The 15,249-nt window shown below is 44.7% G+C and overlaps 1 protein-coding gene across 13 annotated transcripts in view; it reads right to left on the bottom strand.

Annotated features, from left to right (window-relative positions):
• Positions 1–15,249, bottom strand: part of NEDD4L (NEDD4 like E3 ubiquitin protein ligase) — a 2,900,454-nt gene that overhangs the window by 1,170,286 nt on the left and 1,714,919 nt on the right. For all 13 annotated transcript variants that reach the window (XM_069627054.1, XM_069627053.1, XM_069627056.1 and 10 more), the window contains one exon: positions 11,638–11,712. In XM_069627054.1, coding sequence (XP_069483155.1) covers positions 11,638–11,712 — 75 coding nt within the window. The remainder of the gene's footprint in view (positions 1–11,637; positions 11,713–15,249) is intronic.

Here is a 15,249-nt window from a genome sequence, read left to right as displayed (position 1 = left end):
CAAATATTCAACCAGGCCCGCAAGACGCTCATGAAATTCCTTGTATGATAATGGTGTGTCGTCGTCCTCCTCCTCCTCATCATCTGTGTCTACCAATGTATCCTGTTGGTCAGGTGCAGCTGGAGGAGTGCTGGGAGCCGGGGGCTGGGGCTATGGCATACTAATAGGAGGCAGTGGCTGCTGCAGCAGCGGAAGCAGGGCTGCCAAGACTGTCAGAGGCATGGGAGCCGGTGTAGTGGGAACTGGCCGGGGCTGCATCAGAGCTGGAGGCAAAGGAACCAAGGGAGGAGTGGCCGTGGGTGCTAGCGGCAGAACCGGAGGGAGCATGTCCCTGATCACATCCTTGAAGATGATGCCCATCCGCGGAGAACTCATAAGAGTCCAGAATTTTTCAAAAAATCTGTCTTCACAGGCCGGAGGAGCGCTTGGCGGCGCAGGTATGGGCACTGTGCCCGGAGGGTGCTGAGACATGGGCACACACTGCCTTGCTGCTGTTAGGCAGAATCCTGTGCAGTGCCCTTAGGGACCACTACACACAATTAAGACTACAAGTGGTAATACAAGTTCACCTTTGGTACAAGCCTGTACTACACTGTTAAAGTGGTAGCAGTAGCGGAGCAGCCAGACTTATCTCAAGAGTATATGAGCAGTAGCAGAGATTACACAAAGGAACCACAATCACTGGGACTCAAGCAAACACTGACGCAAGGTTTCAAATAAAAAATATAAGTACATTTATTTTTAAACCAGCTGTTATAAAACACTTCACTTCTATAGATTTGAAACCACACATAAAATACACTACACACAACCAATTCCAGTTGTGCCAGTAAATTCAAGGTAAGTACATTAGGATTTGACAGACCGGTGTTGCGATACTAACGCGTACCCGCGGATAGAAATGCTCACGAAGTTAAAACACTTAGAACAAGGGAAAAGTGAATAAAAATCAAAGGAAATACTTTTTCAAGGCAAGGAGACTCGAGGACCAGTTCAAAGATACAGATTAAAGTCAATAGGCCTGCACCAGTGTCAATGGAGCAGAGGCTCAGTTGTCGAGGATCACACGTTGAACAGTTCGAGATTCGAGATGCCAAGAGTTCGTAAAGATTGTCAGATGGAAGGAAAAGTTATAAGAAGGAGGGAAGAAAGAACAAATCTTCGTGGAGGAAAAGGGTTCACCCAGATTCCATCTGGTCAGACGGAGAGAAAGACCAAGGGTGCACAGTACCTTATTCCGTTGAAGAGCTGGTGCCATGGCAGTTGTTCCTGGTAGTTCCGGCAAACTCACGGTTCCTGCGGCTTCAGTCGTGGGGACAAGAAGGATGACGTCTGGAGCGATCTGTACTACCCAGGGATGAGGCCAGCAGCAGCGAAAAAGACAACAATGAATAAAAGGTGCGCTACTTTAAATCCGGAGAGGGCTCTTCTGATGGCTATCCGGACCACTACAGCACAGCAGTGATTTCGACCAAGGAGAGGATTCTCTGACTGAAGAAAAGACGAGCTGGTTGATCCCACCAGGCTCAAGGGAAGAAGACTCTTCTTCTCCACTTCTCTTCAGTTCCTCGTAGTTCCAGAGGCGACTCTGCCTTCTAGCTCAAGAGTCCTGCCTTTTATGCCAAAATCCCCCATTCACACAGCCTGGCTGTCAATCACTGAGCAGGGGGGTTTGTCCTGCCCGGACAACCACCTCAGCCAATCAATACAAAGTGCGACTTGGGTCTCCAAGGAGACCCTGTGCAGGGGGTGACTACACCCTTCCCTCACATTCAGCCCACCCAGATGCCAAAGGAGGGCTTCTGTTCAGAAGCCTGCCAAAGATCGGCAAACAAAGGAGGCAAAACTGGTTTGCCGCGCAAAGAAAGACCCAAGAAGGATGTTAACAAAAATAAATGCCGATTAAACACAACCAGAGCCGAAATAAAAAGTATTTGGGCAAGTGGGTTTAAAGTTCGAGGCTACTAAAATAGCCTAAAACAATAGCACATTATGTAATATAATCACGGTAGGAAAATTAGGGTAGATACCACTGCCACCAGCCAAGACTTAATGTTAAGGGAGAGAAACAATGCTCCAAGAGGTAGAGATAAAAAGGGCTAAGAATTAACCCTTTCCAATACTCCATATAAGATGGGGTGTACTGGATCTGTGGTTAAATGGCTACGTAAAGTTAATGGCAACTTTACTCTTTCCTGGGGACAGTAGTCAGCCCCAGAAATGGAGTTGGTGGGAAGTCGAAACGACAACCCTGTGTCACTGCACTGAAGGTGCTGTGTAACATACAAAAGAGTGGGGCTACTGAAGTGGTGTACTCCAGAGTCCACAATCACAAAAACAGATGAAATACACATGGCAAAACACAGTTAAGAGTGGGGGAAAAGGTCACCCTCTTACCAAGTGGAAAAAAATAAACTCCAGAAATCCAGCAAAGCTGCTGAGGGACTCACTAGGTAAGGGAAATTAGCCATAGAATGAGAGTTCTCCCCAACAGCTGCCTGCGGGGTGTATCGGCCCTGCAATGCTGAAGAGTATGCCGTGGGCCATGTGCCTTTTGAAGACCTGTCCCACCTCGTTCCCCTACCTGTTCCCCAAAAGGGGATGTGTAGGGCGAGCCGCCATTGGTCTGGCCCGGCCGCCATCTTCTCGGGCTGCATGCCACGTGCCTGTGTCGTGGTGCTTGCTGTACTGGGCCTAGCCTCTTCCAGGACTCTTGCTAGTGGAGGTTGAGGCCTACCCTGCACCCAAGGACAAGGCCTGGTAGGTGGATCGTCCTTGGTTGTGTCGCCGGTAGTGCTGCGTACAGGCGCCCCCTCAGACATCTGTCCTGTACTAGGACGTAGCCCCTCGGGCATAATCCCGGTAATCGAACCTTGCAGTCCATCAGCGTAGTCACCGGTAGGATCTCGTGGCCATAGCTGCGGTAGGATCTTGGAGGCCATAGCTGAAGCAGCCTCGGTACCTGCACTGGTACTGGAACATGATAGGTCCCTCCCGCTCTTGTAGGAGTCGCCTTTGCGGGGTGCGGCTGAAAACACTGCTCCTACCTTGGGCCTGGACTTGTGCTTGACGAATTCCTTTAAATCCTGTGAAGACGACCTTCCGAAGAGCTCCCTCCACCAAGCTAACCTGTTCTTCAGAACGCGTGGTGGAGCGTGTCGCGAGCGGAGCAGCTATCACAGCCCAGGTTGGGGCCAAGGCAGCAGAGGCAGAGAGCGTGGGGTCAGACGTAGGGAAGAGCCCCTCACAGGCTGGACACCTACTGAAGCTTGCTGACGTTGACATGCGCTGGGGAGGAGACCTAACCCAGGAGCGCTAGTGAAAGCAGTCCGTTCCCGTCGACACGGAAAAGAGGACCGAAGAGTGGCACCGGTGGGCAGAGTCAGGGGAGCACATGCTCCCAGGGCCGTGCCCCCATGTGCATCTAAATTTAAAGGGGAAGATGATTTTTTCTGGTGAAAAAGGTTCCGTCTCCCATCCGTAGCGAGGGACGCCCGTACAGTATGGAGGAAAGGGGATGGGACATAGTAGTATAATTGTAATCCTAAAACCTTATCCTGTCGTCTAATCATCCTTTCTAATTAAAAAAATAAGTTTGGTTAGTTATTGGTTGCATGAGAAATCTTAAAGTATAAGTTAATCTTATTCCATTTCACAATAGACATTCAAGAATGCAACCCCAGTTCAAATCTTATTGGCTCAATAGGCAAGGATTAGGGTAATTTTAACACTGCCCGCCATATATAACCTTTCAACACAGCTAGCCATTTCCAATTTTGAGACCATCTATTCTAATCCGCACCTAACAACTGGAAAAACTTACTTTATAAAACCAATGCATGGGTTGCAGAGAAAGACTGGGTAACAAAAACATCATGTTTTAGTTCATATATCCTTACTCCTTGGTTTCTATTTGCAATTAAAAAGCCCAGATGCACTAATTCATCGACTTCTTCCAGCGCTTAACCTTTAATGAACCCTCAAATTTCCACAATCTTTGAGAATTAATCTTTGTTTTACCAGAATTTACTTTTTAAAATATTAGTTCATGCAAAGGTCACAAATCTGCTCAAATTCCTCTCGAGGCCTATAGGGGTGGTATCCAATAGAAGGAAATCATTAGCATATGAGAGCCAGACAAGATAACAGCTGCCCAGTTTCAGAGGGAATGCTCCTGATTGAGATCAGACATCTTGATGGTGCGACATATAGCAGTTGAAAATGCTGGGGCCAAGACACACCCCTGCCTTAGACCTATATGGGTTTAAATCTTTTTCATTAATGAATCCTTGGTGTCAATTAGCATTTGTAATGATGTATTGGTATGGTTTCAAATCAACATGTTTAGTAAACCAGAAGGAATTTTCCAAGCTGCATGGTTGTCCCCCACTGCAAATTCCAGTCTATGCAGTGTAATGTTGCAGGCATATCTAAACAGGCCGCATATCAAGATCTACCTTTTATACAAACAGCCCGTCTGACACAGAAATAAATGCAACCATGTTAGGGAGAATTCTCTGTTAAGGCTAATTTCCCAAACCTAGTGAGTCCCCCAGCAGCGTTGCTGGATTTTTGGGGTTTATTTTTTTCTCCTGCTAAGAGTGAGACTCTTTTTCTCCCACTCTTAGACATGATTTGAGATATCCTTTGACTTTGTAATGTGTTTAATGGGCTATGGGGTCTTTTACTCCATAGGGTTTCATGTGGTTTTGGTAAGTGTGTTACACAGCACCCTCAATGCAGTAACACATGGGTGTCATAGTGACCCCCAAACATAGACTCCATACCCTGGGACTGACTACTGTCTCCCAGGTCATGTAAAGTCACCATTGACTTTACTAGTCTTAAATTGGGAACAGAACCAGTACAAACCATCATATTGTGGAAGTACTGGTAGGGGTAATTAGATTACCCCTGGGTCTGTTTTTCGAGGGGGCCCTGTGCAGTCCCCCCTCGTCGAGTTTCTGGCTGGTGGCAGTGGTTACCACGCGAAATATTCCACCGGAATATTTCCTATGGGATTTTCCCATTCATTTTAAAAGCACCACTTTTTGGTGCAATGTTAAAGATACCGCCGGGGTTATTTATTTAATATTTATTCCCCGGTTGGGTCTTTTTACCAGGACTCGGTTTTAAAATGGCGTTTTTGTTTGCCTCTGTAACTCCAACCCAAGTCGAGCCCTTTGTTCCACTTTTTGGCGGGCTTCTGCACAGAAGCCTCCAAAAGTGGTACCACTCTGTCTGGGTCTACAGGATGTGTGGGAGGGGGGTTTAGGCACCCTGGACTGAGTTGCCTCGGCAACTCAAGTCGCACTCTTGTGTGATTGGCCCAGTGGTGAGCCACCTGGCTCACCACTTAGCATGTTTGAGTGACAGCTAGGAATGATGAATGGGGGTTTTCTGCATAAAAGCAGGGCTTTGGGGACTGGAACTTCAGAAGTCGCCACAGGACCAAAGAATCCGAAGAGGGAGAAGCTGAGCCGACCTGCAATGACAACACCACTGGTGGAGCCCTGCTGAACCGTCTCACCACTTCCCAACGACAGAGAAGATCTTCATCCCGGAGAGTCTTCTTCCTCTGAACTGGTGGGGATAACCAGTTTGCCCTCTCTTCGCCTTCCTGGATCGTCTCGTGGTCGAATCGGCCATGCCAAGCACCCCGGCGGCCGGATAGCCACGCTTCACCACTACCGTGAATAAAAGGGTAGTACCTTTTAACCGGAAAAACTCTGCGGCTGGTTTCTTCCCTGGCAGTGCAACGACCTCCAGCTTTCCTCCACGTCGAGATCTTCTCTTCCACTGGACGAAGCACCGACTTGAATCCGCTGTCAGGAACAACTGCCCCCGCTGGAGCTTTCTCACCATTTCAGGTACTGTGTCCCGCCTGGTCTCCCTTGCAACAGACTGCTCAAGGTGTCCCGTAAATCCTTGACTCTCTATCCTGGGGTGACTTGGGACCTGCTAACTAACTTTTCCTGAACTGATCCAACCCTTTTCGAACTATCTGCAACAACTCTTTAAAGTACTATTCAACTGTGTGATCTTGGACACATTCCGCCTTGCTCTCGCCAAGAGTGGGCCTGGCCTATGACTTTCTTGCTCCTCAGTAGACTCTGCCTTTTCTGACTTGCTCTGGTTATCTTAAAGTGTTGGTATTGTGTATTTTCCTAATTCTGCCTTTTCCCTCCCTTTTTTTAACTAACTTATTGGAGTGCCATTTTAGGTTAAGCGCTCACCTCTGTCTGAAAATAAGTGGTGTTATAACTAAGACTTGTTCAATAAGTAATCAGGGATGTATATATATTGATAGTGACTGTGTTTGAACTTGCTTGCCATATTAGTGTTAGTGTATCTTCACAAGTGTGTTTTAAATAAATAATTATATACTTTGATACCAAAGCTCTGGTCAGTGTTTGCTTGTGCTACTGTATCTTTGTACCTATTTTGTACACTCTATATACTGTCTAACTCTTCTTGAGAGAAGTCTGGCTGCTCAGCCACAGCTACCAGGTAATTCTGGGTGGTACAGACTGCTACCAATTGGGTTTACTGCCAAAACCTGTAGTCCTAAGCCTTTTGAAGTGGTCACTAAGGGAACTGCACAGGTTTCTGCCTAACAGAACATTCAACGGTCCCCATTGGTTTTCTGAATCCAGTTTGAAAGATGCAGAGTCGGTTGGTGGCCACGGTTCAATCCTCTAAATCTTTAAGGAGGCAAGTAACTTGCTACTGACATCCATCAGAAAAATGGGTCGACACTTGACTGGTGATATATGTGCCCCTTTTTATAAATTGGGCCAATAATGGAATTATGCCATGAACTCTGAAATATACCAGATTTAAGGACCTCCTGATCAAGTATCATGAGTATGTCAGTGCAAAGGCCTGTTTAGATTGGACAGACCATCAGGGATACAAGCAGGAGAGATTTTTATTTTGCCCGATCTAAGCTCGAGCTCTTCCCTGTTAAAATGTGTCTGCCAAGGCCTTAGTACATGATGAGCGATGAGCTCATCGTTAGAATTTAGAGGACCATATTGATTGGAGAAGTGTACCATGTCACAGCATCTATAGGATTCGATTTGATGATTGATTTACAGATTATCTGAAATCCTGCACAATACTTCTAAACACAGGAAATGATTAAGGGCCCATAAAACGTACAGCAAAAATAATTTTTAGGCCTTGAGGTTTTAACTTTAATATGCAGTTTTAACGTATTTTTTTTAAAACAACTTCCAGAAAAGATGTCCACTAACTATGCCTAAAAAGAATGATACATTAACTAAAAATACAATACACACTTAACAATTTTTGCAATTATCAAAGGTTTGGCATTTTTGCAATAACATAGGTGCTAAGCATTTAATAAGTGAGCGGTGTATTTAAACTAATGCTATAAGGGCTCTACCGCTCATAAGACACGGGCCACGAAAAAAAAACAACAGAATATATATGTTTAAATGTCTCCATGTGAAAAGCATGGCACTAGTCATAACAATGTTTCGGCTAGACTGTGTAAGGTTATAAACATTTTGTGATATGAATGTTTCCTATCATTTATGTTCACAATTATTTATTTTTAAACTTTAAAAATTAAAATACAGGTCATGGCCAAACGATCTTCTGCAACGTTTCATTTTAATTTAAATATTATAGTTCTAAAACTGTAATGCCGTCTTCAACAAACTGCCATTCTAAGGAGAACCCTTTCCCCTTTGAACCCTGTTTTCGAAAGAGTTCTATTTTCCATAAAAAGAATGACTAGTCCCTTTGGAACCTGCATAACTAAATGGTCAGATCACTTCTCACTGCCACACAACAAATAAACATGTGGATCGATTTCTTGTAGAGTGGTTGTCCCATTGTGGAAACTAAAAGAAAACGACTATTCCATCCAGATTGTCATTATAAAATGTTGAACTTTCACAGTTAAAGGAAAGAGGCTATCACCGCCCCCCTGCCCCCAAACCTCATTGAGGTCTCCCCAATCTGAGGCAGAATATCGACTTTCTGATTATCAGAGCAGATGCTCTTCCTTGATTTGTTAGAGTTATTTGAGAGTAATTCCATCACAGCCAGCTAGAAACATCCTGCACCCAAAGTCACTAAACTGCAACAGTATTCGACAAATACTTCATTTGTGTTCGTAGAGAATAGAAACGTTGCTGAGTGACACCAATCACACTGTTACGGTGCCATGTCATAATTACTTAATAAAAGCAAGTGATCAAAAAAGTCGTATACAAATAGAGACTAAATGCTCCTCCCACCTTGGCTCCATAAACGAGTATCACATACCACAGTACTATATGCAAAGATTAAATTTAAAACCCTTTGCATTGTCCTCAAGGCTTTCTGGGGCCTGGGTCCAAAATACCTTCAACTATCCCTCTGTAAATACCTCCCTGTTAGGGAGAATTCTCATTCTATGGCTAATTTCCCTCACCTAGTGAGTCCCCCAGCAGCTTTGCTGGATTATTGGAGTTTACTTTTTCCACTTGGTAAGAGTGTGAGCCTTTTTCCCACTCTTACATGTGTTTTGCCATGTGTATTTTTACTTGTGTGATCTTGAGCTCTGGAGCACACACCTCCATGGGCCCAACTTGTTGTGTGTGTTACACCGCACCTTCAGTGCAGTAACACAGGGTTGTCTCTAAGACTTCCCAATGACTCCTTTTCTGGGGCTGACTACTGTCCCCCAGAAACAGGTAAAGTTGCCATTAACTTTACATAGTCACTTTAAACTACAGACCCAGTACACCCCATCTTACATGGAGCACTGGAAAGGGTTAATGCCTACCCCTTTTTGTCTGTGCGTCTCTGAGCTTTGTTTTGCTCTTTTAACATTTTGACTTGGCTGGTGGCAGTGGTATCTACCCTTTCTACCGCGGTTATACTATATAAACGTGGTATTGTTTTAGGCTATTATATTAGCCTCGAACATAAACCCGCTTAACCAAATACTTTTTAGTTTGGCTCCGGTTGGGTTTATTCGCCATTTCTTTTTGTTAAAGTCCTTCTTGTGTTTTACTTTTGGTTTGCCTTCTTTGTTCACCGTCTTTTGGCGGGCTTCTGCCCAGAAGCACTCCTCTTGGCGCCTGGGTGTCTAGGTGGGCTGAATGTGAGGGAGGGGTGTAGTCACCCCCTGCACAGGGTATCCTAGGAAACCAAAGTCGCACTTTGTCATGATTGGCTGAGGTGGTTGTCCGGGCCGGACAACCCCCCTGCTGCGTGATTGACAGCCAGGCTGTGTGAATGGGGGATTTTCGCATAAAAGGCAGGTCTCTCGGGCTGGAAGTCAGAGTCGCCACTGGAACTACAAGGAACCGAAGAGAAGCGGAGAAGAAGATGGCTGCTGTAACTACCCCGTCCCGGTGAAGCCCTGCTGCAGTCCTGAGCTATCTACCCTTCAACGACCAGAGACGATCCAGTCCAGAGTCTTCTTCCCTTGAGTTTGGCGGTGTCAACCAGCTCATCTTCCACAGCCAGAGGAACTAGGGTGAATCCCTTTTCTCCAAGGCTTGCCCTTGTCTTCATTCCTGCTTATAACTTTTTCTTCCTCTGTTGACAATATCCAAGTACTCCTGGCAACGTTGAATCTTGAACTAAAGGACTGTGTGACCCTCGACAACAGGAACCTGGTTCCACTTGACACTGGCTCCGGCCTATTGACTTTTGTTTTCCTGTCAGCAAGTGTTCTCTGATTCTGTCTGCCTTGACAAAAGTATTGCCAATGATTTTTGCCCCCAACTCTCTTTTGGTTAACTCAGGTGCTAAGTCTGTTTTTGCCCCGGTAACATTTCTTTCCGCGGATACGCGTATCTTTCATAAGCCCGAATTGTCATTACTGTCAAAAAGTGATCGCATATGTATTCCCGGTAACGTCTTTTGTTTTGCAACACCGGTCCGTTAAAACATAGGGGACTTACCTTGAGTTGTTCAGTGCCAAGAGAATTGATTGTGTGTAGTGTATTTTTCGTGTGGTTTTAATTTAATAGAAGTGAAGTGTTTTACCAATAGATGGTTTAGAAATAAATGTACTTTTACATTTCAACCAAAAACCTTGAGTCACAGTAATTGTGGTCCTCTGTGTAATCTCTACTACTGCTCATTTGCTCTTGAGATAAGTCTGGCTGCGCCGCTGCCACTTTAACAGTGTAGTACAGGCTTGTACCAAAGGTGAACTTGTATTACCACTTGTAGTCTTAATTGTGTGTAGTGGTCCCTAAGGGCACTGCAGAGGATTCTGCCTAACACTCCCCTCTTGAGCCCTTCGCTCCTCCAACTCCAACTCCCTCAGGGTCAGTTGTTTTTCAAAGAAACGAGCTGGGGGTAGATCTCTGTCTTCGGCTGAAGCCTCCCTTTGGAACTGCCTCCCTGCCACCTTGAAACTTGAGGAGAACCATCTACGGTTCCAGAAGCTCCACAAGACCTTCCTCTTCGTCTCTGCCTTTGCCCCTCGTCTCCCCTGCTGATCTGCTTTCTCTCTCGGCACTGTTGCACCTGGCCACCCTCTGTCCTTTGGGCCCAGGTACCTGCTCACCCTGCTACCCTCCTGCACTGCCTCCTGGCCAGCCCTTGCACTGGGGCTTTTATCTGTACCCATACAGCCCCCCCATTCTTCTTCTGCACTTATGAGATACACCCTATCTGACTAACCTTGCACTTTGCCACTCACAGGCTGCACTATCACTGTTTCTGATCACCTTATTTATTTATTTCTTCTTATTTATCCTGTTCTCTCCTATGCTCTGCACTTTCTAATTTCTCCCCCCTCCCATGCACTTCCCCCTTTTTCCCTTCCCCATGTACTTGCACGTTCTCAATGTCACTGGTCCTAGTAAGATCGTTCTTTTTGTTTTCTGCCCTGTTCCCCTCCCTTTGCCTGGTCGCGCTCTGAAACACTTGTGTACGAGCGCGATATAAATAAAATATCATATATATTATTAACAGAGAGAAGCCCCCTGCAAACTCTTCCTCCTAACCATCCCGTTACCTCCATACTGCAAAAGATGAAAGTACTTTCATGTAAGGAATTCCCGTTAAAGTAATTAAGAACTATTAAAAAACGTAATGATTTTCACTTTAAATTAGTTAATCGATATGTTGACCGATTTCTGCTAATTACACTGGTGTACTTCCAAATATGGGTTAACATCCAGCTCAAACCATGAAACGGAGACCAGAGTAAAGACATTTAAAGAAAAGGTGTTTGATAGGCAGTGTAAGCTTTTGTAAGGTAATCGTAAATATTGCTTTCGGTGTACCATAATAAGTGAACTTCATTAAAAAGATATACATGATTATTTGATTATTTGATTAATGAATCATGAAAAGAAAGCAGCACAAGGGAGACCTGCAAACCTATTCCTGTGCAAATGTATTCAACTTTGAATTTAAAACATCTCATTAGATAATAACTTAGTCGCTCTTTTGCAAGAGGTAACATTTCTCAAAAGGAACACGGCTGATGTATCGCACCCAAAGATGGTCCAAAACGGCACTTTTAAAACACTGCCAGATGTTTGCTTTCTGAACCAATAAATTAATGCATTTCCACAGGAAGGAGCGCATAAGCGAAAGTATTAACATACAGGTATATGCAACATGACCAAGAGTGTAGCTGAAACTTACTAATGCCAAATGAGACTGGTCTCCAACACCATCGGTTACACTGCAAGACCGAAGTCGAGAGGACGGTTCTCTCTGCTAGAGAAAAAAAAACCATCACAACCACTTGCATTAACAGAATCTTAAGAAACCAAGGAATTCAAATCCGGCATGGTTTAAACTACTGTCAATTGTTAGCGAATATGAAATGTATCTATTTTAGGAATGGATCAAGCTCAAGGCAAAATACATTGAAAGCATCTTGAACTGGAAAAACTTTAAAAAACATTTGGCAAAAAGTTGTTTTGTTGGCACTGCACAGCTTTTGCAAGTCAATTGTATAAAATACTATCTGCCTGCTTAATGGATGACAATACGTAAACATAGTTGGGTGTCTACAACATGCTCAAAAATGCATATCTTTAGTGCTACGGCACTTGTTGTAAATATGTTCCTTTTTCTGTGTTAGTGTAAATACAACTTTTGTTTGATATTCCTGCATCTCAAGGTGTACTGTCCTTTGAGCTAGCAGCTACCTAGCTCCGCTGCAATACTGTGACCCTATGTCACGCCTTTGGTTAGGGTAGTCTCCCTCTCTCCCTCTGTCTCCATCTCTCTCCCTCTCTCTCTCCTTCCCTCCCTCCGTGGGAGACTACACCAGGCAATAAATACCCAACTATTGGTATAGGTCTGTACTGCACAAGTTGGTAGAGCGACTGAGCAGCCACACCTATCTCAAAAGGGGTAATTGTGAGCTGTAGAGATGTGAGAGAGATTCACAGTGACAAGTATCCAAATACCAATGATACTCAAGGTTGTCTAGTAAAATAATTATTTATTGAACAGCCAGTTTAAAAAAAAACGTTCTTTAGAAAGGGCAAGATACAACAATAAAATATACTTCAAAAACACTTCCTCGGATTTAAGTTAAGTAAGTAGATACCCTTTAGGGATGGCACACAGACACTTCCTACATCCTGAGGTGAATTCAATTGCTAGGACACTGTGGACATTGATATATCACTTTTGACATTGAAATGCAATACTGAGTTTGTGGGAAAGGCAAAGGTTAGGGAAGGAAACAAAGGTTAGCAAGTTCTCTGAACAGCTAAGTACTTTACAATCCCCCAATGAAGTATAGGATAAATTTTGCATAGCAATACAAATAACTTATTTACCACCCATGAGGGACAGTTAAACAAAACATCAATGGGTAAGAAGAGTCTGCAGGGAGCCAGCACAGCCAATAGCAATTCAACAAAGTCTAGGAGAGCTGAGGCACTTGTTGAAGATAGCACACATGTTTGCACAATGTTACATAGAGAGTTTGTAGAAAAGAATCACTGTTGGGCCACAAGCTGTAAGCTGCAAGAAACTCTGCAGAAAAAGCAGCTAAGGTAAGTCTCCAGTGAGACAAGCAAGCTACACACCAAAAGGTAAGTACCCTTTCAGTTAATACAGTACTTTCGGTTAGAAGAAGAGATTTCAGCTGGCTTCTGTTCCTGTTGCAGTCCTGCAGATCCTGTGTTCCTGGGACTCAGTCGTGGGAACAAGAGGGAGGACGTCTGGGGACTTGTCTACTACGGTTTGAAGGTCAGCGGCAGCAAAGGGCTCTTTTCAAATCAGCGCCACTTCGCATTTTCAGCTACCGGTCAATAGCACCACAGTGGTTCTTGGACACCTTATGAGCGCCCCTTGCTTCTGGGGTCCAGCACTCTGTTGAGGTGGCTCAGGCTTAGGTCGTCCTGCTTTGAGAGAGGGTCCTTAGAATCTTCCTGGAGCTCGGGTCCGGATTAAAGAGGAGGCACTCGTTTATGGCGTTTCTGACCCCTGGCACTCAGTTCCAGCAGTAGCAAGGAAGTAGAGCCAGCAGGGAGAGGGATTCCAGGCAAGTTCGTCTTGTGATCGATTGGTCCCACCAAGCCAAGGAGAGAAGTCGTCCGTTCCAGGCTTCTCTAGTCGATACGAAATTTGGAGTTTCAGCACTGCAGCAGGGTTTCACCAGGCAAACCAAAGGACAAGGAGGTGCAAGCTTCTCTTCCAGTTTCTTCTTCCAATTCCTCCTCCAGTGGTCGACTGCGCCTTCTGTCCAAAAGGCCTTGCCTTTAATGCAGGTTTCTCCTATTCATTCGCAGCCTAGCTGTCACACAGCAGGGAGGCTGTCCTGCATGGACAGCCAGCCGGCTAATCACCTTTGGGTGCATTCCTGTAACAAAGGATACTAAGCACAGGGAGATTCGGGGATCTTCCTCGTTTCCTGCCCTTCCAGAAATGCTGGAGCCAGAGGCGAGTTTCAGCACGGAAGCCCGCCAAAGACAAACCGAACAAAGGGACCAAACCTGGTTTGGCACGCAGAGTAAAACCCAAGAAAGACATCACAAGCAAGAAATGGTGAAAAAAGAAGACCGGGCCATTTTGACAAAATGGGCACCCATGGGTTCAAAACTGCAGCTGAGGATTCACCCTGCGGTAAAAACGTGCAATTGTAGGAAAATTAAACCACTGCCACCAGCTATTAATTGTAGCAAGGGTAACATAAAAATGATACATGAGAAAGTAGACAAAGGGGCTACTAAGTAACCCCTCAGCACTCCACATAAAATGGTGTGTGCTGGCTCTACAAAGAGAAAAAGGTAAGTAAAGTCAATTTCACTTTACTAAACTTGGAAATAGTAGTTTATCCAAGGGAAGGTATTTAAACATTAGAAGAAATCCAAAGGACTTCTCTGTGACACTGCACTGAAGGTGCTGTGTGTCTGTCACAATACAAAAGGTGATGCCTATGGAGTTTTTCAGGCTCCAAAATTATAGAAACAGTTCAAATAAAAAATACATGAGAGTGAGAAAAAGGTCTCACTCATTCCAGGATCAAAATTAAAAGTTCTAAAGTCCAGCAAAAGAGCTGGGGGTCCCAAGGTTGAAGGGAATTAGCACAGAAATGAGAATTCTCTGTAACAGGCAGGGGAGCCAGAATTGAAGGACCCGGTGTGGGCAGCTGGGTCTGCACAGGGGCCTGAGGCACCAGAGCCATAGGAGGAATGACTATGGGCGCTAGCAGAGGGACTGAAGACAGCATATTTTATATCACATCTCGAAGAATGGAGCCTATCAGAGGGGGACCTCATCAGCGTGAGGAATTTCTCAAAAATCCTGTCCTCAAAGGCTGGTGGGGTGGCAGGTGGTGTTGACTGAGTAGCAGGCCTCTGTTGGGGCCTGTGCATACTCTTTTCCAAATGTACTATTCACTGTTGCTCTACTTCCATTTATATTGAGCTCATTAGATCTTTATCCATTAATAAGTAAATCGAGGAGGTATTTGTAGATTTTTAAGGTGCAGAGGAGAGACTGCAACCCTGGCATATGTGTTGTATACGGGAAACCTTGGAAAAGAAAAGTTCCCTAATTTGGGAACTCGCGTCCCCTGCACACTATCGTTGGCTCAATAATAAAGCTCAACATTTTTGGAAAAGTGAATTTTCTAGTTTGAGATTCTCCATAGGTAATTTAAAGAGTTTTCGACCATCCAATATTATATAGAGTTCAATCTGTTGTGATTTCCAAAAAAGAACTTCCATGTAATTTGTCTACAGTTAGATTCTTTTTATTGCCCAACGCATTTTGAGATTTAATTCTCTT

Source organism: Ambystoma mexicanum, chromosome 6p (genome assembly GCF_040938575.1).
Source record: "Ambystoma mexicanum isolate Mex_15411 chromosome 6p, UKY_AmexF1_1, whole genome shotgun sequence".
In the NCBI taxonomy this organism is placed as follows: Eukaryota; Metazoa; Chordata; class Amphibia; order Caudata; family Ambystomatidae; genus Ambystoma; species Ambystoma mexicanum.
Note: the sequence above shows the minus strand (reverse complement) of the source record. Positions and strands in the feature narration are given on the sequence as shown.